Source organism: Triticum dicoccoides, chromosome 5B (genome assembly GCF_002162155.2).
Source record: "Triticum dicoccoides isolate Atlit2015 ecotype Zavitan chromosome 5B, WEW_v2.0, whole genome shotgun sequence".
Lineage (NCBI taxonomy): Eukaryota > Viridiplantae > Streptophyta > Magnoliopsida > Poales > Poaceae > Triticum > Triticum dicoccoides.
The window spans coordinates 542,167,317-542,193,378 of record NC_041389.1 but is presented as its reverse complement, the minus strand read 5'-3'; the positions used below and the strand labels follow the sequence as shown (position 1 = coordinate 542,193,378).

The 26,062-nt window shown below is 47.0% G+C and overlaps 8 protein-coding genes and 1 pseudogene across 9 annotated transcripts; 3 read left to right on the top strand and 6 right to left on the bottom strand.

Moving 5' to 3' along the window:
- Positions 1-2,016: 2,016 nt before the first annotated feature.
- LOC119311458 (auxin-responsive protein SAUR36-like) lies at positions 2,017-2,861 on the bottom strand. The gene has a single exon (XM_037587090.1). The coding sequence runs from the start codon at positions 2,527-2,529 to the stop codon at positions 2,110-2,112; it is 420 nt and encodes a 139-aa protein (XP_037442987.1). The 5' UTR covers positions 2,530-2,861; the 3' UTR covers positions 2,017-2,109.
- Positions 2,862-4,259: 1,398 nt separating this feature from the next.
- On the top strand, positions 4,260-5,650 carry LOC119311459 (auxin-responsive protein SAUR36-like). Its single transcript, XM_037587091.1, has one exon. It carries the CDS (start codon positions 5,127-5,129, stop codon positions 5,535-5,537), a length of 411 nt encoding a protein of 136 aa, XP_037442988.1. The 5' UTR covers positions 4,260-5,126; the 3' UTR covers positions 5,538-5,650.
- Positions 5,651-6,654: 1,004 nt separating this feature from the next.
- Positions 6,655-8,069, bottom strand: LOC119306073 (auxin-responsive protein SAUR36-like). 2 transcript variants are annotated; one of them, XM_037582408.1, is made up of 2 exons: positions 7,861-8,069; positions 6,655-7,028 (listed from the first exon to the last, which is right to left on the bottom strand). In XM_037582408.1, exons 1-2 carry the CDS (start codon positions 7,986-7,988, stop codon positions 6,680-6,682), a joined length of 477 nt encoding a protein of 158 aa, XP_037438305.1. In that variant the 5' UTR covers positions 7,989-8,069; the 3' UTR covers positions 6,655-6,679. The 2 variants fall into 2 exon arrangements, with proteins under 2 accessions (XP_037438305.1, XP_037438304.1); XM_037582407.1 differs by lacking the exon at positions 7,861-8,069 and having other exon boundaries at positions 6,655-7,182.
- A 344-nt stretch (positions 8,070-8,413) lies between these two features.
- Positions 8,414-9,127, top strand: LOC119306072 (auxin-responsive protein SAUR36-like). Its single transcript, XM_037582406.1, has one exon. It carries the CDS (start codon positions 8,598-8,600, stop codon positions 9,012-9,014), a length of 417 nt encoding a protein of 138 aa, XP_037438303.1. The 5' UTR covers positions 8,414-8,597; the 3' UTR covers positions 9,015-9,127.
- Positions 9,128-9,929: 802 nt separating this feature from the next.
- Positions 9,930-10,767, bottom strand: LOC119311456 (auxin-responsive protein SAUR36-like). Its single transcript, XM_037587089.1, has one exon. The coding sequence runs from the start codon at positions 10,395-10,397 to the stop codon at positions 9,975-9,977; it is 423 nt and encodes a 140-aa protein (XP_037442986.1). The 5' UTR covers positions 10,398-10,767; the 3' UTR covers positions 9,930-9,974.
- A 2,944-nt stretch (positions 10,768-13,711) lies between these two features.
- Positions 13,712-14,470, bottom strand: LOC119306071 (auxin-responsive protein SAUR36-like). The gene has a single exon (XM_037582405.1). It carries the CDS (start codon positions 14,274-14,276, stop codon positions 13,857-13,859), a length of 420 nt encoding a protein of 139 aa, XP_037438302.1. The 5' UTR covers positions 14,277-14,470; the 3' UTR covers positions 13,712-13,856.
- An 843-nt stretch (positions 14,471-15,313) lies between these two features.
- On the bottom strand, positions 15,314-18,105 carry LOC119309996 (receptor-like protein EIX2). Its single transcript, XM_037585870.1, has 2 exons — positions 17,077-18,105; positions 15,314-16,445 (listed from the first exon to the last, which is right to left on the bottom strand). Exons 1-2 carry the CDS (start codon positions 18,102-18,104, stop codon positions 15,875-15,877), a joined length of 1,599 nt encoding a protein of 532 aa, XP_037441767.1. The 5' UTR covers position 18,105; the 3' UTR covers positions 15,314-15,874.
- An 839-nt stretch (positions 18,106-18,944) lies between these two features.
- On the top strand, positions 18,945-19,620 carry LOC119311455 (auxin-responsive protein SAUR36-like). The gene has a single exon (XM_037587088.1). The coding sequence runs from the start codon at positions 19,088-19,090 to the stop codon at positions 19,496-19,498; it is 411 nt and encodes a 136-aa protein (XP_037442985.1). The 5' UTR covers positions 18,945-19,087; the 3' UTR covers positions 19,499-19,620.
- Positions 19,621-20,620: 1,000 nt separating this feature from the next.
- LOC119309995 lies at positions 20,621-21,063 on the bottom strand (annotated as a pseudogene).
- Between the last annotated feature and the right edge of the window lie 4,999 nt (positions 21,064-26,062).

The window sequence follows — 26,062 nt, the reverse complement described above, 5'->3', positions numbered from 1 at the left end:
AACCAAACACCTCTTCAGACATCCGCAGGAGCTCACTGAAGACCACCGTGCTGAGGTATGCCAATGGCACCTCGAACCGTCTCCCATCGGTGGTGTACATGACACAGTGGCCCTCTCGTGCCACTGCTGTTGAGCACTCTTCGACTTCTGTTGTTGCCGTCATGGTAAAGCGCTTCCTCCCGAGAGCTGCTACCCTCTGCCACTTCTTTGCTAGTTGAGCAATTCTCCTGGCGTTGATCATGGTTGGTTCTTTTTTGCTGGGAGTTGGAAGCTCTAGCTGAGTTGCGAATGCTTTGTTTGTGGATGAAGCGATGCTGTTTTGAGGCTACTGGACCAAGAATTTATAGCTCGAGATATGAGCCCTGTCAAGTGCCATTGATGATTGGGTAAGGGGACAAGGCCATGAGGTTCATTTGTGCAATGCTGCAAGCAGATCAAGGATTATGCATTTCTATGGGCCAAATGTTTGGTGCATGATGGGTACTGCCATAGTGGGCATGTCTGGTGGATAAGTGACACGAGGACCCCATGCAAACTGGGTTCCAGCATTGTGCAATGAGATATTGGCAGACAAGCCTTGTGCAGGCATCTTGGGTCCAGCCTTCCGATGGATGGGCTACATCTTATTTGGAATCTTGTGTTATGGGAGTGACACCGTCAAGGATGAGCTACTTATGCTTAGCTGCAAGAGTAATGATTTCACAATGATCAGGGGATCCTAGTCTTGCACTCTGCAATTCATCAACGCTGAAATTGCAGCAATCATTTGGAGGGCCAGTGTCATGGGGCTAGCTAGCTAGCTAGCATGGTTTGCACTTTAATGCAAATCATTAACATCTTGATTAGGTTTGATGGGGACTACATTAACTGATGCAACACGAGCAAGTTGCTGAACAGTTTCATAACTCATAATTAATGGCCTACCTGACTTCTACGCGATGAGTTATTATGTTATTATATACTCCCTCCGTTCCTAAATACTCCCTCCGTTCCTAAATACTTGTCTTTCTAGAGATTTCAAAAAGTGACTACATATGGAGCAAAATGAGTGAATCTACACTCTAAAATATGTCTATGTACATCCGTATGTGGTAGTCTATTTGAAATCTCTAGAAAGACAACTATTTAGGAACGGAGGGAGTATAAGTCTTTGTAGAGATTTCATCATGGACTACATACGGAGCAAAATGAGTGAATCTCACTCTAAAATGCATCTATATACATCCGTATGTGGTTCATAGTGAAATCTCTACAAAGACTTATATTTAGGAACGGAGGGAGTATATCAGTGGGTGAAAGAGACGTGGATTAGATTCAAGTGGAGCATCAATTTCTCAGCGCCTTCTCCGCACTTTCCTGTGGGTCTACAACCAGCTGCAAGCTTGCAAAACATGGCTCCCGTAAATTTAGCTGGAAGTCATGTTTGACAGGTATGGACTAGTCTTATGTTTCACACTTCCCTTTGAGCATTTTCAGGCCTACTGCCTTCTGTAAAGTCTTATTTTATCCTTTCAAGGTCGTTCAATTTATATGTAACAGACCAATTATTTACTCAAAAAATTGCTCTGTAGTTTGTACTTTGTACTGCTAAATGAAAATTTGCTCTTCCACTTCTGGATTTTATGCAAAAAAAATATGATATAACAGCTGATATGCCCTGTCTGACTGGTGAACAACTTTTAATGTATTTTAAACAAGAGCACCCTCAGTAATTGCAGAAAATTGCTCTGTAGTATGTATTATCTGCGAGAACTGCATAATTATAGAACAGTGAAAGAGTTCGAGTTGCTGTTAATATTCTTGAAATTATTAGTTCAATAAATATAATTCTTTGGTTTATTTAGCATATAATCGAATCGCATATTTGCTTCTCTTAATGGTAGTGTTGCTTCTCAGGTGTTAGCTTCTATGGGCTAGACATTGGTGGTCTGAAGCCTGAGGTTGGAGTATGGTTCAATTCTATGTAGTTGTAGTTAAGGGGACTCCGTAAGATGCAACATGCTTCGTATGCTAATATGTAATTTCCATTCTCTAGTGTTCAACTATTTTCCATTGTATTGGACAAGACATGCAAAATGGAGAATAATGAGGCAAAAACTCTGCATATATTCATGAGCTACAAACTGCAAGCTGCTGGTGCAGCGCTACATGTGGTACTGTACAGCTTGGATATTGGCAAGGCATCACTACAGAGCTCAGGAATGCCCTCTCTACTTCCTCTGAAGCATTTCTTCTGAGCAAGCACATGACATACTCCATCACGACTGCATCGAAGGGCAGTGTGATCCTGCTGTCGCATGTGAACCCAAACTCTTCCTGGGACATCCTTAGCAGTTCGCCGAAGACTGTCGTGCCGAGGTATGCCAACGGGACCTCGAACCGCCTCCCGTCGGCCGTGTACATGGCACAGTGACCTTTATCTGCGACCGGCAATGTCGTGCAGCATGCTTCGTCATCCCTGGCCACCGACTTGACCCTTTGCCACTTCCTCACCAACTGAGCAAGCCTCTTGGGATGGATCATGGTCATTGCTGGGTGTTCTTGGTTCTCAGGTTTTTGGCTGAGAAATGTTTGGTCTATGAGTTTGTTGATGAAGTGATGATGTCTTGGCCCCTGAATATATAGGCACAGAGATACGGGACTTACTAGCAGGTGAGAGGGGACAGGGTGCGTGGGCTGCTGGCTGTAAAGGAAGGTAGCCAGATTCAGATCAGATTTTGCTGGGCCATGGACTAGTGGGCTATGGCTAGGCAATCAGTGCATGCTACAGTCTGATGCTAAATTGGGTAGGGGCATTATATGCAACCATCTGGGGTCCAGCTTTTATGGATGTGTTCCATTCGGTATGGTGTCCTGCATCACGAGATTCGGAGGTAAGCTAGTTAGTCTCATTCAAAAGAAATCATTTCTGAATGGCTTGATGACCCTATCTTTGTACGTTTGCAGCAACCCGGCGATTTCAATCAGGTGACTCAGGGTAGTCCTGCCCACGTCCTGGGACGTCCACTGACCGAGTACACAGTCTTTTGTAGCCCCAGCCTCCTAGGAGGATTGTAAAATCCCTTCTCTTCAATGCAATGAAACGCAAAGCTCTTTGCGTTTTCTCGAAAAAAAAAAATTTCAATCAGGTGAGTTGAAGAGCCAGTGTCACAGGGGACACTGCATATGATGGTCAGGAGTCTTTGCTGAGTAGATGCAGAGTATCCATCACTGCTTTTGGGTGTACTTTGCACTTACAGCTGCAGCTGCATGCTGGGTGTTTGTTGGTTGCTTCAGCAGTGCTTTGATTGCTGCAAATCTAGCAAGTTGCCTGACAGCTCCATATCTCATGGTCTGCATGATTTCTAGCACTGCATGTGACGGCCATCTCCTGGTATCTTCGCTGCATTTTCCAAGGCCTACAACAGTTAGTAACCATCAGGTCGCCAACTTCAGTGAGAAAGTCTGCCCATGGCTTCAGGTAATGGCATCGAGTCCATTTCTACGGAGCTGTCATTAGTTCATTTCGGTATTTCAGTATTTTTTGGTGGGGACCAGGACTGCAATAATGGAAAATGCAATGCAGAGCTCATTTGTTAACTGATAGTTTACTTACATGTCCATGACAGATTGACAGGGTCATTGCTAGCAGTATCAAATTTTGTTTGCTAAACACAAGTCTTGATGAGATGTTGTGTCATAGAACTGATTTCTGTACATTCGCCGGTTTTCCGATCCCAATACAAATATCAACAGGTTTATCTTTGGGTGACCAAGACACACCAGCCTTTTCTCCAGAAGGTCAGTTTCCTTTCTCCTTCTGTGATGATTACGTACTTCTTTGTCACATTTTGGGTCTGAGGCCATATAATCGCACAGAACAAATTTGTCGTGCTTATGCCCTACAAAACTGCGCTCAATCATTTATCTCTGCAACAAAGTATATATATCGAAAGAACAGTGGCCAGTACTGGTTATCTTCCTTGGCTGTTTGTTTGTCAAGATCAAAATGCTTTACATCAACGGTTTCCCTTCCCCCCTTTTTTTCCTACATGTAACTGAGTAGAAAGCAGGTGGTAATCAAGAGCTGCAGAGAGCAACATGCTGGACCACTCCCATAGGTGGCGCCACACCGCTTGCTTCGTACTGGCATTGCAATGGCATCGTTATGGAGCCGAGGAACCCTGCCTCCATCTCCGTGGAGGTGCTTCTGATCAAGCACATGTCATACTCCACCACTGCCGCATCAAAGGGAAGTGTGATCTTGCCGTCACAGCCTGTGAAGCCAAACTCCTCTTGGGACAACCTGAGGAGCTCGGCAAAGACTGCCGTGCCTAGAAACGCATGATGTCAGCCGTGTACACGACACATCGGCCCTTGCCAGCCATTGCCGAGGCTTGTGCACGATCGTTCAGTTTCTTTCTCCGGCGCCGCCGCCGACCAGGTGAGCCTCTTCCTCACGAGGGCCACCATCCTCTGCCACTTCTTGGCTAGCTGAGCAAGTCTCCTGGCACTCACCATGGTTGCTACTTGTCTTTCTGGAAACTGAAGAGATTCTTCTGTCAGCTTGACCTTGGAATGCTTTGTCCTGTGGATGGAGCAATGGTGTTTGGAGACACTTAGCCATGGATTTATATCTCAGGGCTGCAACGGGGAAGAGACAAGGCCATGAGTTGTGCTGGGGCAAGTGTTTGGCATGTGCTGGAGCTTGGGTTGGACATTGCCTATGCTACCATACTAACCTGTCTAGCACGAAGACCCATGTTAATTGTGAATCTGCAATGCCCACTGCAAAATACAGCTACTTGCAAGTTGCCTGAGTTAGCACAATGGCTGATCACTCACTGATGACCCAAAATCTGGTCCCATAGAGATATCATAAAAATCATTCATCACATTGTCTGCAGCTACTTCCACCAACATTTCAAACGGAGCACTCATGGCATTGCCTCCTACCCACCGCTCTTGCTGATAGCTACACATGACCCACACGCATATGCACTGCCCTGAGCCCTCTCTTCTTTCGACTATAAAACCATGGCCTGCTCAACACAAACTTCATCTCATCTGCAAGCAAGATCACCACACCTTCAGACTTTCAGAACCAAAGTGAAATTTAGTTAGCCAGGAGCACATCAGACTCAAACATGATCCATCCAAAGAAGCTTGCTCAGCTGGCCAAAAAGTGGCAGAGGAAGGTCGCAGCCAGGGCCGGTGGTCAGCAAGCTGACGAGTGCTGCAGCACAGTCGCTGACAAGGGCTATTGCGTGGTGTACACCGCCGACGGGGCGCGGTTCGAGGTCCCGCTGGCGTACCTCGGCACGACAGTCTTCGCTGAACTCCTGAGGATCGCTGGGGAGGAGTTTGGCTTTGCGAGCAGCGAGGGAGGCAGGATCACGCTGCCCTGCAATGCCGCAGTTATGGACTATGTCTTGTGCCTGGTTAGGAGAGATGCCTCTGAGGAGGTCGAGAGAGCGTTCTTGAGCTCCATTGTTGGCCATTGCCATGGCCAAGATGCATTGATGGGACCCACCCATCAATTTGCTCTTTACACGTAGCTTAGCTAGTGAAAATCTGGAATTTTTTTGGTCAGATCTCAAGAAATTGTACAGTCTGATATAAGATTGTAGTATCATAGGAAATGAAACATGGTGAATATATCTTTTTCTCTCAGAGAAATCCAATACTTTGCCACTCTAAATCCAAGCACATTATTTGCTGTTGTTTGTACAGAGTACTGAGGAAATAGAAACAAACCATAGCTTAGCTACTGAAAATCTGACATATTTTTGGTCGAATTTCAAGAAGTTTGTGCAGTATGATGTAAGATTGTATTATCATACGAAATGATACAAAATGTATCTTTGTCTCAGAGAAATCTAATACTTTGCCACTCTAAAATCCAATCACCTTATTTGCTGTATTGGAAGAAAGTAGAGACAAACCGTGGGCTTAGAATTTGTGGACATGAAATTCATGAGCAGGAGCGTGGGGATCTTCTGTTCCGTAGACATTACCCAAAATCTACATAAACCCTATACTACATTGAGAGGTCTTTGACATGAGAATGCTACCTCTGCGATCTACATAACTTGCCAATTGCCACTACTTCTAAAAGAAAGCATACGTCCTTTTTGTATGCAACTTATCACATTTTGTGATACATCAGCCCTTAGAATTTTACCTTGAGGGTTCCATCATTGAAATCATTCATGAAACATGTTCTGATATATCTTGCCTGACTAGTAAGCTGACAGAAAATTGCTTCTGCAATATGTATTAATGAGAGAAGGGTATATGATAGATCCTGAAACAACGGAAGAGTTAGGGTGGCTGTTAATTTTCTTGAAGTACTTACTTCATTAATAAATAGTTTGGTGATTTTTTCAATCATAGAATAGACTCACATCTTTGATTCTTTTAGTGGTAGGGGTGCTTGTTAGGTGTTAGCTTCTATGAGCTAGACATTTTGTACGCTGAATCCTGAAGTTATAGTTAATCGCTCTTCTGCCTATGGCCTAATGCCATATAGCTGTAGTTAATGGTACTTTGTGTGTGTGTGTTAATGGTACTTTGTATAATGCAACAAGCTGGTATACTAGTATATAATTTCCTATTCTCCAGTGCTGAACTATTTTAAATTGCATTGCATAAGAGATGCAAAATTGAGAACAATGAGGGACAAAAAATCTGCATATATTCAGGAGCTACAAACTGCAAGCTGCTGGTGCAGCGCTACATTTGGCACTGTACAGCTTGGATATTGGCAAGGCATCACTACAGAGCTCAGGAACGCCCTCTCTACTTCTTCCGATGCATTTCTTCTAAGCAAGCACATGACATAGTCCATCACCACCGCATCGAAGGGCAGTGTGATCCTGCCATCACATGTGAACCCAAACTCTTCCTGGGACATCCTTAGCAGCTCGCCGAAGACCGTCGTGCCGAGATACTCCAACGGGACCTCAAACCGCCTCCCATCGGCCGTGTACATGGCACAGTGCCCTTTATCTGCTACCGGCGATGTCGTGCAGCATGCTTCATCGGCTCTGGATGCTGCCTTGACCCTTTGCCACTTCCTCACCAACTGAGCAAGCCTTTTGGGGTGGATCATGGTCATGGCTGGGTGTTCTTGGTTCTCAGGTATTTGGCTAGAAATGCTTGGTGTATGAGTCTCTTGATGAAGTGGTGGTGTCTTGGCCCCTGAATATATAGGCACAGAGATACGGGACTTACTAGCAGCTGAGAGGGGACATGGTGCGTGGGCTGGTGGCTGTAAAGGGAGGCAGCCAGATTCAGATCAGATTTTGCTGGGCCACGGCTTGCTATGTAGAGGCAAAGGTAGTGGACTAGTGGGCTGAGCAATCAGATGCTACAGTCCTTGATGCTAAAGTGGGCAGGGGCATTATATGCAACCATCTGGGGTCCAGCTTTTATGGATGTGTTCCATTCGCTATGGTGTCCTGTATCACGAGGTTCGGAGGTAAGTTAGTTAGTCTCATTCAAAAGCAATCATTTCTGAATATGATGAGTTGATTGCAATCAGGTGAGGTGAAGAGCCAGTGTTACAGGGGACACTGCATATGATGGTCAGGAGTCTTTGCAGAGTATGCTTCACTGCGTTTGGGTGTACTTTGCACTTACAGCTGCAGCTGCATGCTAGGTGTTTGTTGGTTGGTTTAGCAGTGCTTTGATTGCTGCAAATCTAGCAAGTTGCCTGACAGCTCGATATCTCATGCTCTCCAAGATTTCTAGCACAGCATGTGACAGCCATTTCCCGGTATCTTCGCTGCATTTTCCAATGGGCCTATGACCAGTTGGTAACCATCAGGTCGCCACGTTCAGTGGGAAAGTCTGCCCTTGCCAGCCACCACCGAATACGACGTGCCACACGGTCCTTCGGTTTCTTTCTCCAGCACCGCCGACGACCAAGTGAGCCTCTTCCTTCCGAGGACCGCCATCCTCTGCCACTTCTTGGCCAGCTGAGCAAGTCTCCTGGCACTCACCATGGTAGCTTCTTGTGTTTCTGGAAACTGAAGAGATTGTTTTGTCAGCTCGAGCTTGGAATGCTTTGTCCTGTGGATGGAGCGAGGGTGTTTGGAGACACTTTGCCATGGTTTTATATCTCTGGGCTGCCATGTGCAGGAGACAAGACCATGAGCAGACACAATTGTGCTGAGCCAAGTGTTTGGTGTGTGCCGGAGCTTGGCTTGGTGATTGCCTATGCTACCATACTGACCGGTCTGGCACGAGGACCCTATGTCAGTTGTGAATCTGCAATTCCCATCGCAAAATGTAGCAGCTTGCAAGTTGCCTGAGTTGGCAGAATGGCTGATTATTTACCCAAAATCATTCATCACATTGTCTGTAGCTAGCGGCAACAACATTGCATGCAGAGCACTCATGGCATTGTCTCCTGCCCACCGCTCTTGCTGATAGCTACACACAACCCACACATATGTACTGCCCTGATCCCTTTCTTCCTTCTACTATAAATCCATGGCCTGCTTAACACAAACTTCATCTCATCGGCAAGCAACATCAAAGTCTACTCCACACCTTCAGACTTTCAGAACCAAAGTGAAATTTAGGTAGCCAGGAACACACCAGGTTCAACCATGATCCATCCAAAGAAGCTTGCTCAGCTTGCCAAGAAGTGGCAGAGGAAGGTCGCAGCCGGAGCCGGTGGCCAGCAAGCCGATGAGTGCTGCAGCACGGCATCCATCGCTGACAAGGGCCATTGCGTGGTGTACACCGCCGACGGAGCGCGGTTTGAGGTCCCGCTGGCATACCTCGGCACGACGGTTTTTGGTGAACTCCTGAGGATGGCTGGGGAGGAGTTTGGCTTCGCGAGCAGCGAGGGAGGCAGGATCATGCTGCCCTGTGATGCCATGGTTATGGAGTATGTCTTGTGCCTGGTCAGAAGAGATGCCTCCCAGGAGGTTGAGAGAGCGTTCTTGAGCTCCATTGCTGGGCATTGTCTCAACCAAGATGCATCGATGGGACTCACCCATCAATTTTCTCTTTGTACGTAGCTTAGCTGCTGAAACTCTGAAGTATTTTTGGTCGAATCACAAGAACGCTGTACAGTGTAATATAAGATTCTATTATCGAAGGTAAGAATACAAGATATATCCTTATTTCTGAAGTTGCCACTCTAAAGTTGAAGTCCAAACATTATCTTGCCATAATTCATAGAGTACTGAAGAAAGTAGAGACAAACTGCAGACTGAAAGTTTCCGACATGAAATGCGGGAGCAAGAGGGTGGAGATGGCCGGAAGGCGGTGGAATTAGAAGAGTGCGCCGGTGCCAGTGAAGAGCAAGGCAAATCGGGGGACAATCAAACTGCTGATCCCTGTTCCATAGATATCACTACATTGAAAGGTCTTTGACATGAGAATGCTACCTCTGCGATCTATGGTAACTTGCCAATTTGCCACTACCTCTGAAAGTATCCGTCATTCTTGTATGCAACTTTAACACGTTTTGTGATACATCAGCCCGAGTTTTACGGTTTTACCCTGAGGGTTCATCGTTCCAATCGTTCATGAAACTTCTGCTGATATATCTTGTCTGACCAGTAAACTTACAGCAAATTGCTTCAGCAATATGTATTAATTAGAGAAGCGTATATGATAGATCCTGAAACAACGAAAGAGTTATGGTGGCTGTTAATTTTCTTGAAATAATTACTTCATTAATGAATATATTTTTTGATTTTTAAATCATATAATAGAATCACATCTTTGATTCTTTTTATGGTAGTGGTTCTTGTTAGGCGTTAGCTTCTATGAGCTCGGCATTTGTACTCTGAATTCTAAAGTAAAGTAAACCGCTTTCCTGCGCACCATATGGCATAATGCTATATAGTTGTAGTTAATAGTACTTCATATGATGCAACAAGCTGGTATGCCAATATCTAATTTCCATTTCCAGTGTTGAACTATTTTCAGACGCAAAATGGGGAACAATTAAGGAAAAACTCTGACTATATTCAGGAGCTACAAACTGCAAGCTGCTGCTGTAGCGCTACATGTGTCACAATACGGCTTGGATATTGGCAAGGCATCACTACAGAGCTCAGGAATGCCCTCTCTACTTCCTCTGAAGCATTTCTTCTAAGCAAGCACATGACATACTCCATCACTGCTGCATTGAAGGGCAGCGTGATCCTGCCGTCGCATGTGAACCCAAACTCCTCTTGAGACATCCTTAGCAGCTCGCCGAAGACTGTCGTGCTGAGGTACACCAATGGGACCTCGAACCGCCTCCCATCGGCCGTGTACATGGCACAGTGGCCTTTATCTGCAACCGGCGTCGGCGTCGTGCTGCATGCTTCGTCATCGGTGGAGGGATTCTTGACCCTTTGCCACTTCCTCATCAACTGAGCAAGCTTCCTGGGGTGGATCATGGTCATGGTTGGGTGTTCTTGGTTCTGAGGTATGTTGCTCAGAAATGCTTGGTTTGTGAGTTTGTTGATGAAGTGATGGTGTCTTGGCTCCTTATTATATAGGCATAGAGATATGAGACGTACTAGCAGTTGACAGGGGACAGGGTGTGTGCAATGGTGGCTATAAAGGGGGGGCAGCCAGATTCAGATCAGATTTTGCTGGGCCATGGCATATCCTCTGTAGAGGCAAAGGCAGTGGACTAGTGGGCTAGTGGCTGTGCAATCAGATGCATGATGCAGTGCTTGATGCTAAATTGGACAGAGGCATTATGCAACCATCTGGGATCCAGCTTTGATGGATGTGTTCCAGTCGGTTCGCTGTCCTGTATCATGAGATTAGGAGGTAAGCTAGTTAGTCTTGTTCAAAAGCAATCATTTCTAAATGGTTCAATGACCTTATCTTTGTACGTTGGCAGCAACACGGTGATTGCAATCAGGTGAGGTGAAGAGCAAGCATCACAGGGGACACTGCATATGATGGTCAGGAGTCTTTGCTGAGTGGATGCAGAGTACGCTTCACTGCTTTCGGGCTTGTATGCTTCACTTACAGCTGCAGCTGCATGCTAGGTGTTTGTTGGTTGGTTTAGCAGTGCTTTGATTGCTGCAAATCTTGCAAGTTGCCTGATAGCTCCATATCTCATGGTCTGCATGATTTCTAGCACCGCATGTGATAGCCATTTCCTGGTATCCCCCCTGCATTTTCCAATGGGCCCACAACCAGTTGGTAACCATCAGGTCGCCACTTTCAGCTAGATACTCTGGCACCGGGGCTTCAGGTAACGTCATTGAATCCGTTTCTACGGAGCTGTCATTAGTTCATTTCACTAATTGTGTATCTGCAATGCCCACCGCAAATACAGCAACTTGCAAGTTGCCTGAGTGTGAGTGGGCACAATGGCTGATCACTCATCCAAAATCTGGTCCTGTAGAGATCTCGTCAAAATCATTAATCCCATTGTCTGCAGCTAGCTGCAACAACATTGCATGCGGAGCACTCATGGCATTGTCTCCCGCCCACTGCTCTTGCTGATACCTACACACAACCCACACATGTGCACTGTCCTGAGCCCTCTATTCCTTCTACTATAAATCCATGGCCTCCTCAACACAAACTTCTTCATCTCATCTGCAAGCAAAATCACAATCCACACCACACCTTCAAACTTTCAGAACCAAATAGAAATTTAGCTAGCCAGGAGCACATCAGACTCAAGCATGATCCATCCAAAGAAGCTTGCCCAGCTGGCCAAGAAGTGGCAGAGGAAGGTCGCTGCTGGGGCCAGTGGCCAGCAAGCCGGCGAGTGCTGCAGCACAGTCGCTGACAAGGGCCATTGCGTGGTGTACTCAGCCGACGGGGCGTGGTTCGAGGTCCCCCTTGCGTACCTCGGCACGACGGTCTTCGTCGAACTCCTGAGGATGGCTGGGGAGGAGTTTGGCTTCGCGAGCAGCGAGGGAGGCAGGATCACGCTGCCCTGTGATGCCACGGTTATAGAGTATGTCTTGTGCCTGGTCAGAAGAGACGCCTCTGAGGAGGTCGAGAGAGCGTTCTTGAGCTCCATTGCTGGGCATTGCCATGGCCAAGATGCATCGATGGGACTCACCCATTAATTTGCTCTTTGTACGTAGCTTAGATACTGAAAATCTGAATTTTTTTGGTCGAATTGGTAGAAGTTTGTACAGCTTGATGTCAGATTCAAATTCCAAACACATCATTTTCCGTATTCGTACAGAGTACTGAAGAAAGCAGTGACAAACTTCTGAGGCGTGGATGACATGACTGCAACTCCTATCCTTGGAGAATTGTAGATTTATGACTGAGCGGTGCAGATCGGGGTGGGTTGAGTGGTCTATAGGTTCTTGCAGGGCATGGCCTCCACTGAAACCTGTCTGGGAAATGGTCGCCTCTGCTACTGCTGCTGCCCGCCACCAGTAGTGGCTGCTTCCGGATCTTCGTTCCTTCTTGCCAGCACTGTTGAGCCCTCAGTGTTGAGCCTTCTTGCCAGCACTGTTGAGCCCTCAGTGTCATTCTGGGAGCCTGCTACTCAGATGCGCAGCTAGTGTCTGCAGGCGTGGGCTAGGCGGCATCTTGTCGGCTCCTCCACACTCCGGTGAGATTTTTATACCTAGCCTGTGGTAGTCTGTATCAAGGCATCAGATTTTCTCAAGTTCATGACCTGCTTGTTGTGACTCAGGAAGTGAAAAGACGCTTCCTTATGTTCTATCTCAGACTGATTTGGGTTGGGCACAATGTCCCTAGTTTCTGAAGAAACTAGGAACTCATAAATCTTTTTGAAACTGCTTTTGATCTTCTGTTCCATAGACATTGCCCTAAATCTAGATAAACACTATTACTACATTGAAAGGTAATTTGAGACGAGAATACTGCCTCTGCGGTCTATGGCAACTTGCCAGTTTTGCCACTACCTCTGAAAGCATCGTCATTCTTGTATGCAACTTTAACACGTTTTATGATACATGAGCCCTTCTAGAGTTTTACCCTGAGGGTTCATCATTGAAATCATTCATGAAACTTTTGCTGATGTATCTCTTGTCTGACTAGTAAACTTACAGAAAGTTGCTTCTGCAATATCTATTAATGAGACAAGCGTATATGATAGATCACTAAACAATGAAAGAGTTTGGGCGGATGTTGTTTTCTTGAAATAATTACTTCATTACCTAATATAGTTTTGTGATTTATTATCATAGAATAGGAGCTAGACATTTTCACTCTGAATCCTGAGGTTAAAGTAAATCACTTTGCTGCACCCTATGGCCTAGTGCTATATATTTGTAGTTAATAGTAGTATAGTACTTCGTATAAAGCAACAAGTTTATACGGAGTATATGATAATATTTAATTTCTATTCTCCGGTGTTGAACTATTTTCAGACGTTTTTTGTGTTTTCGAGTGTGGTTTTGTGTAGCCTGAGCTACACGGTACCCCATATCTTAGCCATCCATTTTGGCATCAAGATCCGTGCAGGCACATTTGTCATTTTTGTTTCTCTCAGACGAAACAACGTATAAACTTCAAACTTTGCAGGACAACAAAACATTCTAATTACTACGTGAGAAAAAACTTTCAAATTTTTTCATGCATTTAAAATCTAAAAATTATTTTTTTAATCAAAAAAAAATCCTCATTTTCTATATTTATGTTGGTCCAAAAAATCTGAAAGTTTTTTCACACATTTAAGTTGTAAAGTTTGTTTGACCTGCAAAGTTTAAAGTCCATATTTTCTTTCATTTGAGAGAAACAAAAAAGAGAAATCTGCTTGTTGCAAGTTAGTTGGAGAGTACGGATCTCAAAGCAGTGTTGAAGGGCTGAAGATAAGAGGTTCCATGTAGGACGAGCTACAAAGGAACTTTGTGTTTTCTGTTTTCAGATGCAAAATGGAGAACAGTGAGGGGAAAACTCTATATTCAGGAGCTACAAACTGCAAGCTGCTGGTGCAACATTACATGTGGCACCGTACAACTTGGATATTGGCAAGGCATCACTACAGAGCTCAGGAATGCCCTCTCTACTTCCTCTGAAGCATTTCTCCTGAGCAAGCACATGACATACTCCATCACCACTGCATTGAAGGGAAGCATGATCCGGCCGTGGCATGTGAACCCAAACTCTTCCTTGGACATCCTTAGTAGCTCGCCGAAGATTGTCTTGCCGAGGTACGCCAAGGGGACCTCGAATCGCCTCCCATCAGTCGTGTACATGATGCAGTGGCCTTTATCTGCGACCGGCGATGATGTGCAGCATGCTTCGTCATCTCTGGATGTTGCCTTGACCCTTTGGCACTTCCTCACAAACTGAGCAAGCCTCTTGGGGTGGATCATGGTCATGGCTGGGTGTTCTTGGTTCTCAGCTGTTTTGCTCAGAAATGCTTGGTCTGTGAGTTTGTTGATGAAGTGATGATGTCTTGGCCACTGAATATATAGGCACAGAGATATGGGACATACTAAAAGTTGACAGGGGACAAGGTGTGTGCAATGGTGGCTATAAAGGGAGGCAGCCAGATTCAGATAAGATTTTTCTGGGTAGAGGCAAAGGTAGTGGACTAGTGGGCTAGTGGGTATGCAATCAAATGCATGCTACATCGTTTGATGCTAGATTGGTAGAGGCATTCTGCAACCATCTGGGGTCCAGCTTTTATGGATGTGTTCCATTCGGTACGGTATCCTGTATCATGAATTCATGAGATTGGGAGGTAAGCTAGTTAGTCTCGTTCAACAGCAAGCATTTCTGAATGGTTCAATGGCCCAATCTTTATATCTTTGTACTTTCGCAGCAACCCGGTGATTGCAATCAGGTGAGGTCAAGAGCCAGCATCACATGGGACACTGCATATGATGGTCAAGAGCCTTTGCCGAGTACGCTTCACTGCCTTTGGGTGTGTACTTTGCACTTATAGCTGCAGCTGCATGCTAGGTGTTTGTTGGTTGGTTTAGCAGTGCTTTGATTGCTGCAAATCTAGCAAGTTGCTTGACAGCTCCATATCTCATGGTCTGCATGATTTCTAGCACCACATGTGACGGCCATTTCCTGGTATCACCCCTCCATTTTCCAATGGGCTCACAACCAGTTGGTAACCATCAGGTTACCACCTTCCGCCAGAAACTCCAGCACCGGAGCTTCAGGCAATGTCATTGAATCCATTTCTACGGGGCTGTGATTAGTTCATTTCACTATCCTTTTTGGGGGTGGGGAGTTACAACGCAGGGTTCATTTGTTAGTAACTGATAGTTTACTTGCAAGTCCATCACATATTGATAAGGATATAACTAGCAGTATCACATTGTGTTTACGAAACACAAGTCTTGAGCTACCATGTCACAGATCTGATCTCTGACATTCACAGGTTTTCCGGTCCCAATTCAAATACAATTCGACAGGTTTATCTTTGGTCGACGAAAATGCTCCAGCTTTTCACCAAAAGGCCAGTTTCCTTTCCCCCTATCTCTGCAACAAAGTATATACATCGAAAGAACAGTGGCTATCTACTGGTTATTTTTCTTGGTTGTTTCTTTGCTGTCATGATCAAAATGCTACATAAACAGTCCCCCCCTTTTCCAGTTTTCTTACATATAAGGTGACTGCTTTCACAATATGATCTGAAGAAAAGGAACATTTTCAGAAAACATGACATCTTACGTAAAAGACTAAAACAAGAGGTGCATAATCTAATTTATCAGCATAGGAGCCTGTTTACAAATCATGCCATCTTATATTATTTATGGAACATTTTCACTTGATTCAATCCATACAATATATTGTGCTGATACACGTACTATAGGTAGCTCACACCTCACATCACCAGAAACTTACATTGTAGCAGCACACACACACACAGAGACACACACCAAAGTACCACTTACTCTCCAAATCACAAAGCAATAACATACAGCTCTTGACCAGTTCAATAGAACATGGCTTCGGCTTCTCACACTGCGTCATCATGGGTCTTCTTCACCAGGTGAGCCCAAGCAATAGCCATCCACACATAAACCTTGTCATACAGCTTGTCAATGATCTGAAAGTAGACAATCGCCCAGCTCCTCCTCAGCAACATGGTGCAAAAGACCGTCCAAAGACCGATCACAAATCCTATGCTCATCCCAAGGTAGAGAGGCAAAGCATAATTTGCATCTTCATCGACACTTTGCTCTGCACCAGTTGTACTAGTAGAGCAATTCTTGGAGAGAGGGTAGCCACATAGACCGGGGTTGCCGATGTAGATGTAGATCTGGTTGTCGAGAATTTGTAGCTGCGGCCTGGATGGTATCACACCTGATATGTTGTTGTATGACAGGTTCAAGTGGCTCAGAGATGTGAGATCCGACAAACCTGACGGGATTTCACCGGAAAGCTCGTTGTAGGATAGGTCCAGGGACTCCAACTGCTTCAGATCACCAATTTGATTGGGAATTCTGCCGATCAAATGATTATTTGACAAGTTCAAATTGGTAAGTCCAATCAGCAAACTTATCTCCTCTGGAATCTTTCCCGTTAAACTGTTACATGATACTCCCTCCGTCCTTTAAAGAGTGTACTTCCAAATTGTTGGAGGGTCAAACTATCTCAATGTTTGACCGAGTTTGTGCAAAAATATATCAATGTTTATGAAATCAAATAGGTATATAATGAAAATATATTTTATCATGAATCTAATGCTACTAATTTGATGGCATAAATGTTGATGCATTATTGTATAAATACGGTCAAACATAAAAAGGTTTGACTTTTCAATAAAGTTGGAAGTACACTCTTTAAAGGACAGAGGGAGTAGATCAAGGTTCACCAATAGGTTGTAGACTTGAAAGGAATATTCACGTGTTCGGCCTTTCGTGATTACTGGTATGCTCTCCTCAAAAACATACTCGTCTCCCTTAATATGAGATATGTATTTCATTGCTTTCAAGTTTGATAGCGACAATGGTAAGGTTCCTGATATATTGTGATGACAAGTCCAGATACTCTAAATTGAATAATCCTGAAAAATGCCCCTTCATTAGCACACCATTTAGTTTATTGAAGCTGAGATCCAACTCTATCAAGTTAACAAGTGCTCGAACTTCAGGGGGTAGGTTTCCGGTTGTATTGGTATTCCTCATTGACAAGATTTGTAACGTCTCCCATGAGCACCTTGGCACTCGACCCATGAACTCCCCTATGCTCGCATCAATGTTGATTTCTACAAGACGCAACACTTTCAAATTGCACAAATTTTGCAAGTTGCTAGGTATCAAACCCACAAGATCATTTACACTCAAATCTATGACTTCAAGGGATGTCATATTTCCTAGTTCTTCAGGAATAGGTCCATGCCAGTCGCAGCCCACGAGGTATAGATCCTTAAGGCTTGTGAGATCCCAGAGAAACCAGTTGTGCTCTAGTGATGTGTTAAACAAGTTGGATGACAGGTCAAGGACTTCGAGATGTGTGAGGTTTGATTTCGAAGTAGCAAACACTGTGTTGTTAAGGCCGCAATCTGCTAAGCGAAGCACTTTCAGAGAAGAAATTGTGTTAACCATGTGAACCCAACCATGCACAGCACCAAGGTCCACTTGGCTCAAGTCAACATGACTCAGCAATGATAGACATGACAACCATGCAAGATCCAACATGTGGAGATGATAATAATAATTCCCACTAACATCAAGATATTGCAATTTCGAGAGGTTACCGAGCTGTGAAGGTATTCTCCCACCGAAAGCTGAGGATGAGAGGTTGAGGTACCTTAGGTTCTTCAGAGAGCCCACAAAAACAGGTATGCTAGCGCCGTTGAAGTCATTCCAACTCAGATCAAGATACCTCAACTGTTGTAAGTCAGCCAAAGAGGAGCTCATCTCATCTGTTGACAAGCTCAAGATGTCGTACACGCTGTAGCCATACGTGTTGCGGAGGTTGAGCTTGACGACATGGCCTGTTCTGTTGCTGCACCTGACTCCGTTCCATTGACAACAATCTTCGCCCTGCCATGACGGGAGATGGCGAGCAGGGTCCAGAAGGCTTGCCTTGAAGGACAGAAGCGCATCCCGCTCTCTGCTGATGCAGGTTCCAGTCCCACCTGATATCCTTGTATGGGCACGAGAATCAGATGACGATAGTTGGAAAATCAGTAGGCAAAGTATTGCTGCAACGCGTTGGGCGAGATGCCCAAGCTGAGCCATACTGGTCGAGCGGGGCGACAGTGGATGGGAACGATGACGGAATGGCCGGAGAGAATACCTGATCCACACCACAAGCACAATATATGAACTGACTTACTCCACAATATATGGTCTACGATATTACTGTTCCCCAGCTTTGGTCTTGGGATGCATACTTTTCTTATGCAGAAAGTCATGGCTGGAGTAGGTTTAGACTTTTCTTACACTATTTCCCCAAGTTTTGGTCTTCGTGTACACAACGCGGCAGCCCTTGCCAGGCAACACCGAGTACGACGTGCCACAGGACCCTTCGGTTTCTTTCTCCACCACCGTTGACGACCAGGTGAGCCTCTTCCTCCCGCAGACCGCCATCCTCTGCCACTTCTTCGCTAGCTGAGCAAGTCTTGTGGCACTCACCATGGTAGTTTCTTGTGTTTCTGCTTTCTGAAAACTGAAGAGATTCTTTTGTCGCCTCGAGTTTGGAATGCTTTATTCTGTGGGTGCCACGATGGTCTTTGGAGGCACTTAGCCATGGATTTATATCTCAGCGCAGCCATGGGCAGGAGACAAGGCCATGAGCAGCCAAAGTTGTGCCGGGGCAACCGGGCAAGTGTTCGGCAAGTGCATGCGCTACCATGCCCACCGCAAAATACTGCTACTTGCAAGTTGCCTGAGTGGGCACAATGGCTGATCACTCACCCAAAATCTGGTCCCATAGAGACCTCGTCAAAATCAGTGATCACATTGTCTGCAGCAAGCTGCAACAGCATTGCATGCAGAGCACTCATGGCATTGTCTCCTGCCCACCGCTCTTTCTGATAGCTACGCACAACCCACACATGTAAACTGCCCTGACCCCTCTCTCCCTTCTACTATAAATCCATGGCCTGCTCATCACAAACTTCTTCATCTCATCTGCAAACAACATCACTATCTACACCACACCTTCAGACTTTTGGAGCCAAAGTGAAATTTAGCCAGCCAAGAACACTTCAGACTCAAACATGATTCATTCAAAGAAGCTTGCTCAGCTGGCCAAGAAGTGGCAGAGGAAGGTGGTGGCCGGAGCTGGTGGCCAGCAGACCGGCGAGTCCTGCAGCACGGTCGCTGACAAGGGCCATTGCGTGGTGTACGCTGCTGACGGGGCACGGTTCGAGGTCCCGCTGGCATACCTCCGCACGACAGTCTTCAGTGAGCTCCTGAGGATGTCTGGGGAAGAGTTCGGCTTCGCGAACAGCGAGGGAGGCAGGATCATGCTGCCCTGCGACGCCGTGGTTGTGGAGTATGTCTTGTGCCTGGTCAGGAGAGACGCCTCCGAGGAGGTCGAGAGAGCGTTCTTGAGCTCCATTGTGGGGCATTGCCACAGCCAAGATGCATCGGTGGGACTCACCCATAAAGTTGCGCTTTGTACATAGCTAAGCTACTGAAAATCTGAAATATTTTTGGTAGAAACACAAGAAGTTTGTACAGTCTGATGTAAGAGTCTATAATCATAGGAAATGTCACAAAATATATCTTTTTCTCTCGGAGAAATCTAATACCTGGCCACTCCAAAACCCAAGCACATTATTTGCCTTAGTTCGTCCAAGTACTGAAGAAAGTAGATACAAACTGCTGGCTCAAAGGGCGTGAATGTCTGAAGGAGGTGAAATTCTTTTATATGCGTTGATGTCAGTGACAGGCGTGCAGAGGCGTTGATGATTAGACTGCCAATTGTCGATTTATGGCTAAGCGGTGCAGATCGAGGTGGGTTGAGTGGTCTATAGGTTTTTGCGGGGCATGGCCTCCGCCGAAGCCTGCCTGGGAAATGAACTCCTCTGCTGCCTCTGCTGCCTGCCAGCAGTAGTGGCTTCTTCCTGATCTTCGTTCTCCTGTGCCAGCGTCGTTGAGTCCTGGGCTTCATTCTGGGAGTCTGCTATTTAGACGTGCAGCTAGTGTCTGCAGGTGTGGGCTGGGTGGCTCTTGTCGGCTTCTCCACAATCCTATGAGAATTTAATACGGAATTAATAAGCCCTCTAGCCGGACTAGTCTGCAGAAAAGCAAGCAGATTTTCTCAAGTTCTTCATGAGCTGCTTGTTGTGATTCAAGAAGTGAAAAGACACTTCCTACTGTTCTATATCAGTCTGATTTTGGTTGGGCACAAACTAGGATATCATAAATCTTTCTGATACTGCATTTGATGTTCTGCTCCATAGACATTACCCCAAATCTAGATAAACCCTGTTACTACATTGAAAGGTTCTTTGACATGAGAATGCTACCTCGATATATGGTAACTTGCCAATTTGCCGCTACCTTAGAAATCATCCGTCATTCTTGTATGCAACTTTACAACATTTGTTTTACACACCAGCCCTTCCAGAGTTTTACCCTGAGGGTTCATCATTGAAGTCGTTCATGAAACTTCTGCTAGTATATCTTCTCTGACTAGTAAACTTACAGAAAATTGCTTCTGCAATATCTATTAATGAGAGAAGCTTATGTGATAAATCATGAAACAATTCTTCGGCGTTGAACTATTTTCAGACGCAAAATGGAGAACAATGAGGGAAAACTCTATATTCAGGAGCTACAAACTGCAAGCTGCTGGTGCAGCGCTACATGTGGCACCATACAGCTTGGATATTGGCAAGGCATCACTACAGAGTTCAGGAATGCTCTCTCTACTTCCTCTCAAGCATTTCTTCTGAGCAAGCAGATGTCATACTCCACCGCTGCATCGAAGGGCAGTGTGATCCTGCTGTCTAATGTAAACCCATATTCCTCCTAGGACATCCTTAGCAGCTCGCCGAAGACTGTCATCTCGAGGTACGTCAAGGGGACCTCGAACCTCCTCCCATCGGCCGTGTACATGGCGCAGTGGCCTTTATCTGTGATTGGTGATGTTGTGCAGCATGCTTCGTCATCACTAGAGGGGTTGTTGACCTTTTTTCCACTTGCTCACTAACTGAGCAAGTCTTTTGGGATGTATCGTGGCCATGCTTGTGTGTTCTTGGTTCTGAGGTATGTAGCTCAGAAATTCTTGATCTGTGAGTTTGTTGATGAAGTGGTGGTGTACTACTAGCTAGCCCATGAATATATAGGCACAACCATATGACTAATTTGCATTTGGAAGGGGATAACACCATGAGTTTGGTGAGTGCAATGGTGCCTGTAAAGGGAGGCATCCAGATTCAGATCAGATTTGCTGTGTTGGATGAATAGCAACTAACTCTTTACTGAGGGCCAAAGACCAGTACATATACAGGTGTGGCAAAGTGCAGAAAAGCCCCTTATACAATGGGGATGTACACAATGAACTATGCACATCTAACACCCCCCCTCAAACTCATGGTGGATCAACAACACTGAGTTTGGAGAGGAAAAACCCATGCTGCGCTCGAGTCTGTGCCTTCGTGAAGAAGTCAGCCAACTGTAACTCAGAGGGCACATAGTGAAGAGCGAGAGTCTGATCCTGCACAGCAGCACGCACAAAGTGGGCATCCACACCGATGTGCTTGTTGAGCTCATGCTTCACCGGGTCACGCGCAATACTGATAGCACCGGTACTGTCGGACAGGAGAGGAGTTGAGGTAGTAGCAGACACACCAAAATCCTCAAGTAACCACCGTAACCAAATCACCTTAGCGGTCAACATAGCCATGGCTCGCAACTCAGCCTCTGTACTCGAGCGAGAAACTGTAGTCTGCTTCTTTGTCTTCCAGGCAATAAGAGAGCCATCAAGAAAGACACAGTAAGCAGACAGCGAGCGTCGATCAGAGGGATCACTAGCCCAGGTAGCATCAAAGTAGGCCTGGAGCGCAAGAGAGCTGGAGCGGGGAAAGAAAAGGCGCTGAGAGATCGTGCCACGAAGATATCGGAGAACACGGAGGAGGTGACTATAGTGGACAGAGGTGGGGGCTGAAACAAACCGACTGAGGATGTGGACAGGATAGGAGATGTCAGGGCACGTAACAGCCAGATAGACAAGGCTGCCAACGAGGTGACGGTAGCGAGTGGGATTAGGAAGAGGGTCACCATCAGAGGCACGAAGCTGAACGTTGAGCTCCATAGGAGTCACAACAGTGCGCTCATCACCAAGGGCAGCGCGAGCAAGAAGATCCTGAATGTATTTTTCTTGGGAGATGTAGAAGCCATCAGGGGTCGAGGAGATCTCAATCCCAAGAAAATAGCGAAGAGGACCAAGATCAGTCATAAGGAACTGCTCGTGAAGGCGGGCCTTAACAAAGGCGATGTAATCAGTGTCGTCACCAGTGATGATCATGTCATCAACATAGAGAAGGAGAAGAGTCTGACCACGAGGAGACGTGTGAATAAACAGCGCGGGATCATGGTCACTGGGCAAGAAACCAGCCGTGGTCACCACAGATGCGAAGCGCTCAAACCAGGCGCGAGGGCCTGTTTGAGACCATATAGAGAGCGGCGAAGTCTACAGACCATACCATCAGGAGCATAGTACCCCTGTGGTGGTTGCATATAAACTTCCTCACGCAACTCGCCATTGAGAAAAGCGTTCTGAACATCAAGTTGAGAGATAGACCATTGACGAACAGAAGCCACAGCAAGAAGAGTGCGGACAGTAGTCATGTGGGCCACATGAGCGAAAGTCTCATCATAATCGCGCCCCTGCTCCTGCTGAAAGCCACGGGTCACAAGACGAGCTTTGCAGCGCTCAAGAGAACCATCGGAGCGAGTCTTAAGCTTGTAGACCCACTTGCAGGTGATGGGACGGACACCGAAAGGGAGGGGAACGAGATCCCATGTGCCAGAGCGCTCAAGGGCAGCAAGCTCCTCGGCCATCGCAAGCTGCCATTCAGGCTGAGTCATGGCAGTGCGATAGGAAGTGGGCTCAGTCAAAGCAGAGAGACCGTACCGATCAGGGGAGTAGCGATCAGGCGGAGGGCGAGGCCGAGCACGAAGGTTATGAACCGGAGGGGGTGTGAGAGGAGGTGCACCAGAGGTGGAAGGCTCGTCAGAGGCAACGTCCTCAGTACGAGAACGGCGAGTATAGTGGAGAGGAAACGGTGAGAGAGGGCGACGGACTGGAGAGGATGGGGGAGAAGTGGAGGAGGAGGAGGGAGAAGACGGGGTCAGAGGTGAATGAGAAGGAAGGAGAGGTGCCGGAGGAAGAGATGACACAAGAGGCACATAGCAGGGTGTATCGGGGAGAAGAAGGAAAGAAAGGTCGTCCACAGAGAAGCTGGAGGAAGAAGAACGTGGGTAGTAAGAGCGAGACTCGTCAAAAGTCACATCATGCGAGATGCGCAAGCGACGACCCACTGGATCCCAACACCGATAGCCCTTGTGCACATCACTGTAGCCAAGGAAAACACACTCGACCGACTGAGCAGTCAGTTTGGTGCGTTCGCGGGGGGCAAGAAGAACGTAGCAGACGCATCCAAACATTCGAAGAGCTGAGTAGTCAGGAGAGCGACCGGTGAGACACACCATAGAAATGGCACCCTGCAGAGCAGCCGATGGCTGAATGTTGATGAGATAGGTGGATGCGGAAACAGCCTCAGCCCAAAAATGGGGTGGAAGGGAAGCAGCAATCATCAGCGGACAAGCCGTCTCAAGCAAATGACGATGCTTTCGCTCGGCAACACCATTCTGTGCATGAGCACCCGGACAGGAGAACTGGGCAAGAGTACCCTGTTCCGCGAGAAAACCACGCAACAACTGAGAGATATGCTCTCTAGCAGAGTCAGCACGAAAAGTGCGAATGGGCGTGGCAAATTGGGTGTGAACTATGGCAGCAAAACGTTTGTATATAGGGAGAACTTCGCTACGAGATTTCATAAAGTAGAGCCAAGTGTAGCGAGAGAAATCATCAATAAACAAAACATAGTAGCGATGACCACCTTTCGAATCAAAGGGAGTAGGACCCCAGACATCAGAATGAACTAAGTCAAACGGACGCTGAGATACAGACTCACTAGTAGGATAAGGTAACTGAGTCTGTTTGCCAAGTCTGCAGCCATTACAATGTAAGGAGACATCTCCAGATACAGACCCTAAGAGGCCCTGACGAACTAAGGAAGACAAGCGAGAGCCACAGATGTGACCGAGGCGATGATGCCACTGCTGGAAGGACACAGGCGAAGAGGCGTCAAGAGCATGAGAGCTGGCATGAGTGGTGGCAGCGGAAGGAACACAAAGCCAGTCAACCTCCCAAAGGCCCTCTGACTCACGGCGCCTGGGGCCAGCACCAACCAAAGCCTTGGTGCGACGATCCTGAATGGAGCAAGAGTCGGTATCAAGAATGACACCACAACCAGAATCAGTAAGTTGGGCAGCGGAAAAAGATTCATGGTAAGGCGAGGAACATGTGAAACACTCGGAACAGAAAAAGATGGAGTGGAAAGAATACCACGACTAGCAACAGGAAGAGATGTGCCATCGGCAGTAAGAACATTGACAGGCAAATCAAGAGGTCGGAGAGAAGACAGTACGGAAGAATCAGAAGACATATGAAAAAAAGCTCCAGAATCCAGAACCCACGAAGATGTACCTGACTGTGTAGATGCCTGTGATGGTGAGAAGGAGGATGCAGTCACAGCAGCAGCAGAGCCAGTCGACGAGGAGCCTGAGGAAGCAAGGAGACGCTTGAGGCGAACAATGTCCTGGTCAGTGAGTGACGGAGTCGAGGAAGACACAGGAGGTCCACTGGAGGAGGAGCGCCTCTGGTCTCGTTTCTTTTGACGACAATCAGACTCTGGGTGACCTTGCCTGGAGTAGTAACCACAGACGGTGTCACGGCGCGACGTGCCCTTCTCAGCATAAGAAGGACGGCTCACCCCCCTGGAGGAGTAGGCAGGAGCGGTGAGGCGAGCAGACGACACAGGAGCCCGGGCAGCCAACACTGACGGAACCAGAAGCAACCCAGCAGAGCGAAGGCGTGTCTCCTCAGCACGAAGCTCGGCAAGCACCTCCGAGATAGGAACACGACCACGAGCAAGCAAGTGAGCACGCCTGGGCTCAAACTCAGAGCGGAGACGAGATAAGAACTCATGAACCCTCTGAAACTCCAAGTCAGACCGCGTAGTCTGACAGCAACGGCAAGTGCCACAAACAATTGTCCACAGTGAGTCAAGCTGACGCCAGATGGCAGAGCACTGAGAATAGAACTCATCAACAGACGAGTCACCCTACTGAAGAGCATGCTCCTGACGCACCACAGAGAGGTATAAAACATCGCCAGAGGGCTGATAGTGCTGACAAAGATATGACCACATCGCTGCAACAGTGCCAAGGGCCATGAACTCGGAAGCAAACTGAGGGAGGACACTGGCAGTGAGAACAACAGCAGCTCGAGCATCATCATTACACCACTAAGTGTAAGTAGACAGATCATCCCGGTAGACAGAAAGAGCATCAGAGTAGGCAGATACCTGCTGATCATAGGCATCAACTGCAGCATCATCAAGAGCCTTGGCTGCATCCCGATCAGCCTGAGAAGCATCAGCAGCAAGCACCGGCGGTACTGGCGGAACAGGCGCCACCGGAGCAACAGGGCACGGCGGACAGTGTACCTTGCCAGAGAGAACACCCCACAGCAGAAGACCGCGCATATGAATACGCATGAAACCGGCGAACTCAGCATAGTTGGTGCCATCAAAGATCACCGAGCAGCGAGGAACAACCACATAGCCCGAGGATGACATACTGAGATATCCCTTTGTGCTGTTTCTGCCTCCTTTTTTTTGGACAAAGAACACCCGAATAGAGGCCGGAGCGAGGGGCCCGAACTAGAAGCAAGAGAAGCCCGCGCACGACCGGCTCGGGAGGCAGCAGTGGTCCTGGCGCACGACCGGCTCGGGAGGCAGCAGCGGTCTTGGCGCACGACCTGCTCGGGAGGCAGCAGCGCGCAAGGCGCACGACCGGCTCGGGAGGCAACAGCGCTCGAGGAGAGGTCAACGCCCCCCGCAGCCCGCAGAGGAAGCAGATCGAGGCCGGGGCGGATCCCGATCCCGACCGTG

Bases quoted from the DNA above. Each gene is read 5' to 3' on its own strand.
- LOC119311455 (XM_037587088.1), top strand. From the start codon at position 19,088: ATGATTCATTCAAAGAAGCTTGCTCAGCTGGCCAAGAAGTGGCAGAGG.
- LOC119309996 (XM_037585870.1), bottom strand. From the start codon at position 18,104: ATGGCTCAGCTTGGGCATCTCGCCCAACGCGTTGCAGCAATACTTTGC. The intron at 16,446-17,076 runs GTGCTCATGGGA...ATCATGTAACAG, and splicing joins TTCATGGGTCGAGTGCCAAG to TTTAACGGGAAAGATTCCAG.
- LOC119311459 (XM_037587091.1), top strand. From the start codon at position 5,127: ATGATCCATCCAAAGAAGCTTGCTCAGCTGGCCAAAAAGTGGCAGAGG.
- LOC119306071 (XM_037582405.1), bottom strand. From the start codon at position 14,276: ATGACCATGATCCACCCCAAGAGGCTTGCTCAGTTTGTGAGGAAGTGC.
- LOC119306072 (XM_037582406.1), top strand. From the start codon at position 8,598: ATGATCCATCCAAAGAAGCTTGCTCAGCTTGCCAAGAAGTGGCAGAGG.
- LOC119311456 (XM_037587089.1), bottom strand. From the start codon at position 10,397: ATGACCATGATCCACCCCAGGAAGCTTGCTCAGTTGATGAGGAAGTGG.
- LOC119311458 (XM_037587090.1), bottom strand. From the start codon at position 2,529: ATGACCATGATCCATCCCAAGAGGCTTGCTCAGTTGGTGAGGAAGTGG.
- LOC119306073 (XM_037582408.1), bottom strand. From the start codon at position 7,988: ATGGTGAGTGCCAGGAGACTTGCTCAGCTGGCCAAGAAGTGGCAGAGG. The intron at 7,029-7,860 runs GTATTCGGTGGT...GGCAGCATCCAG, and splicing joins GAAGGACCGTGTGGCACGTC to AGCCGATGAAGCATGCTGCA.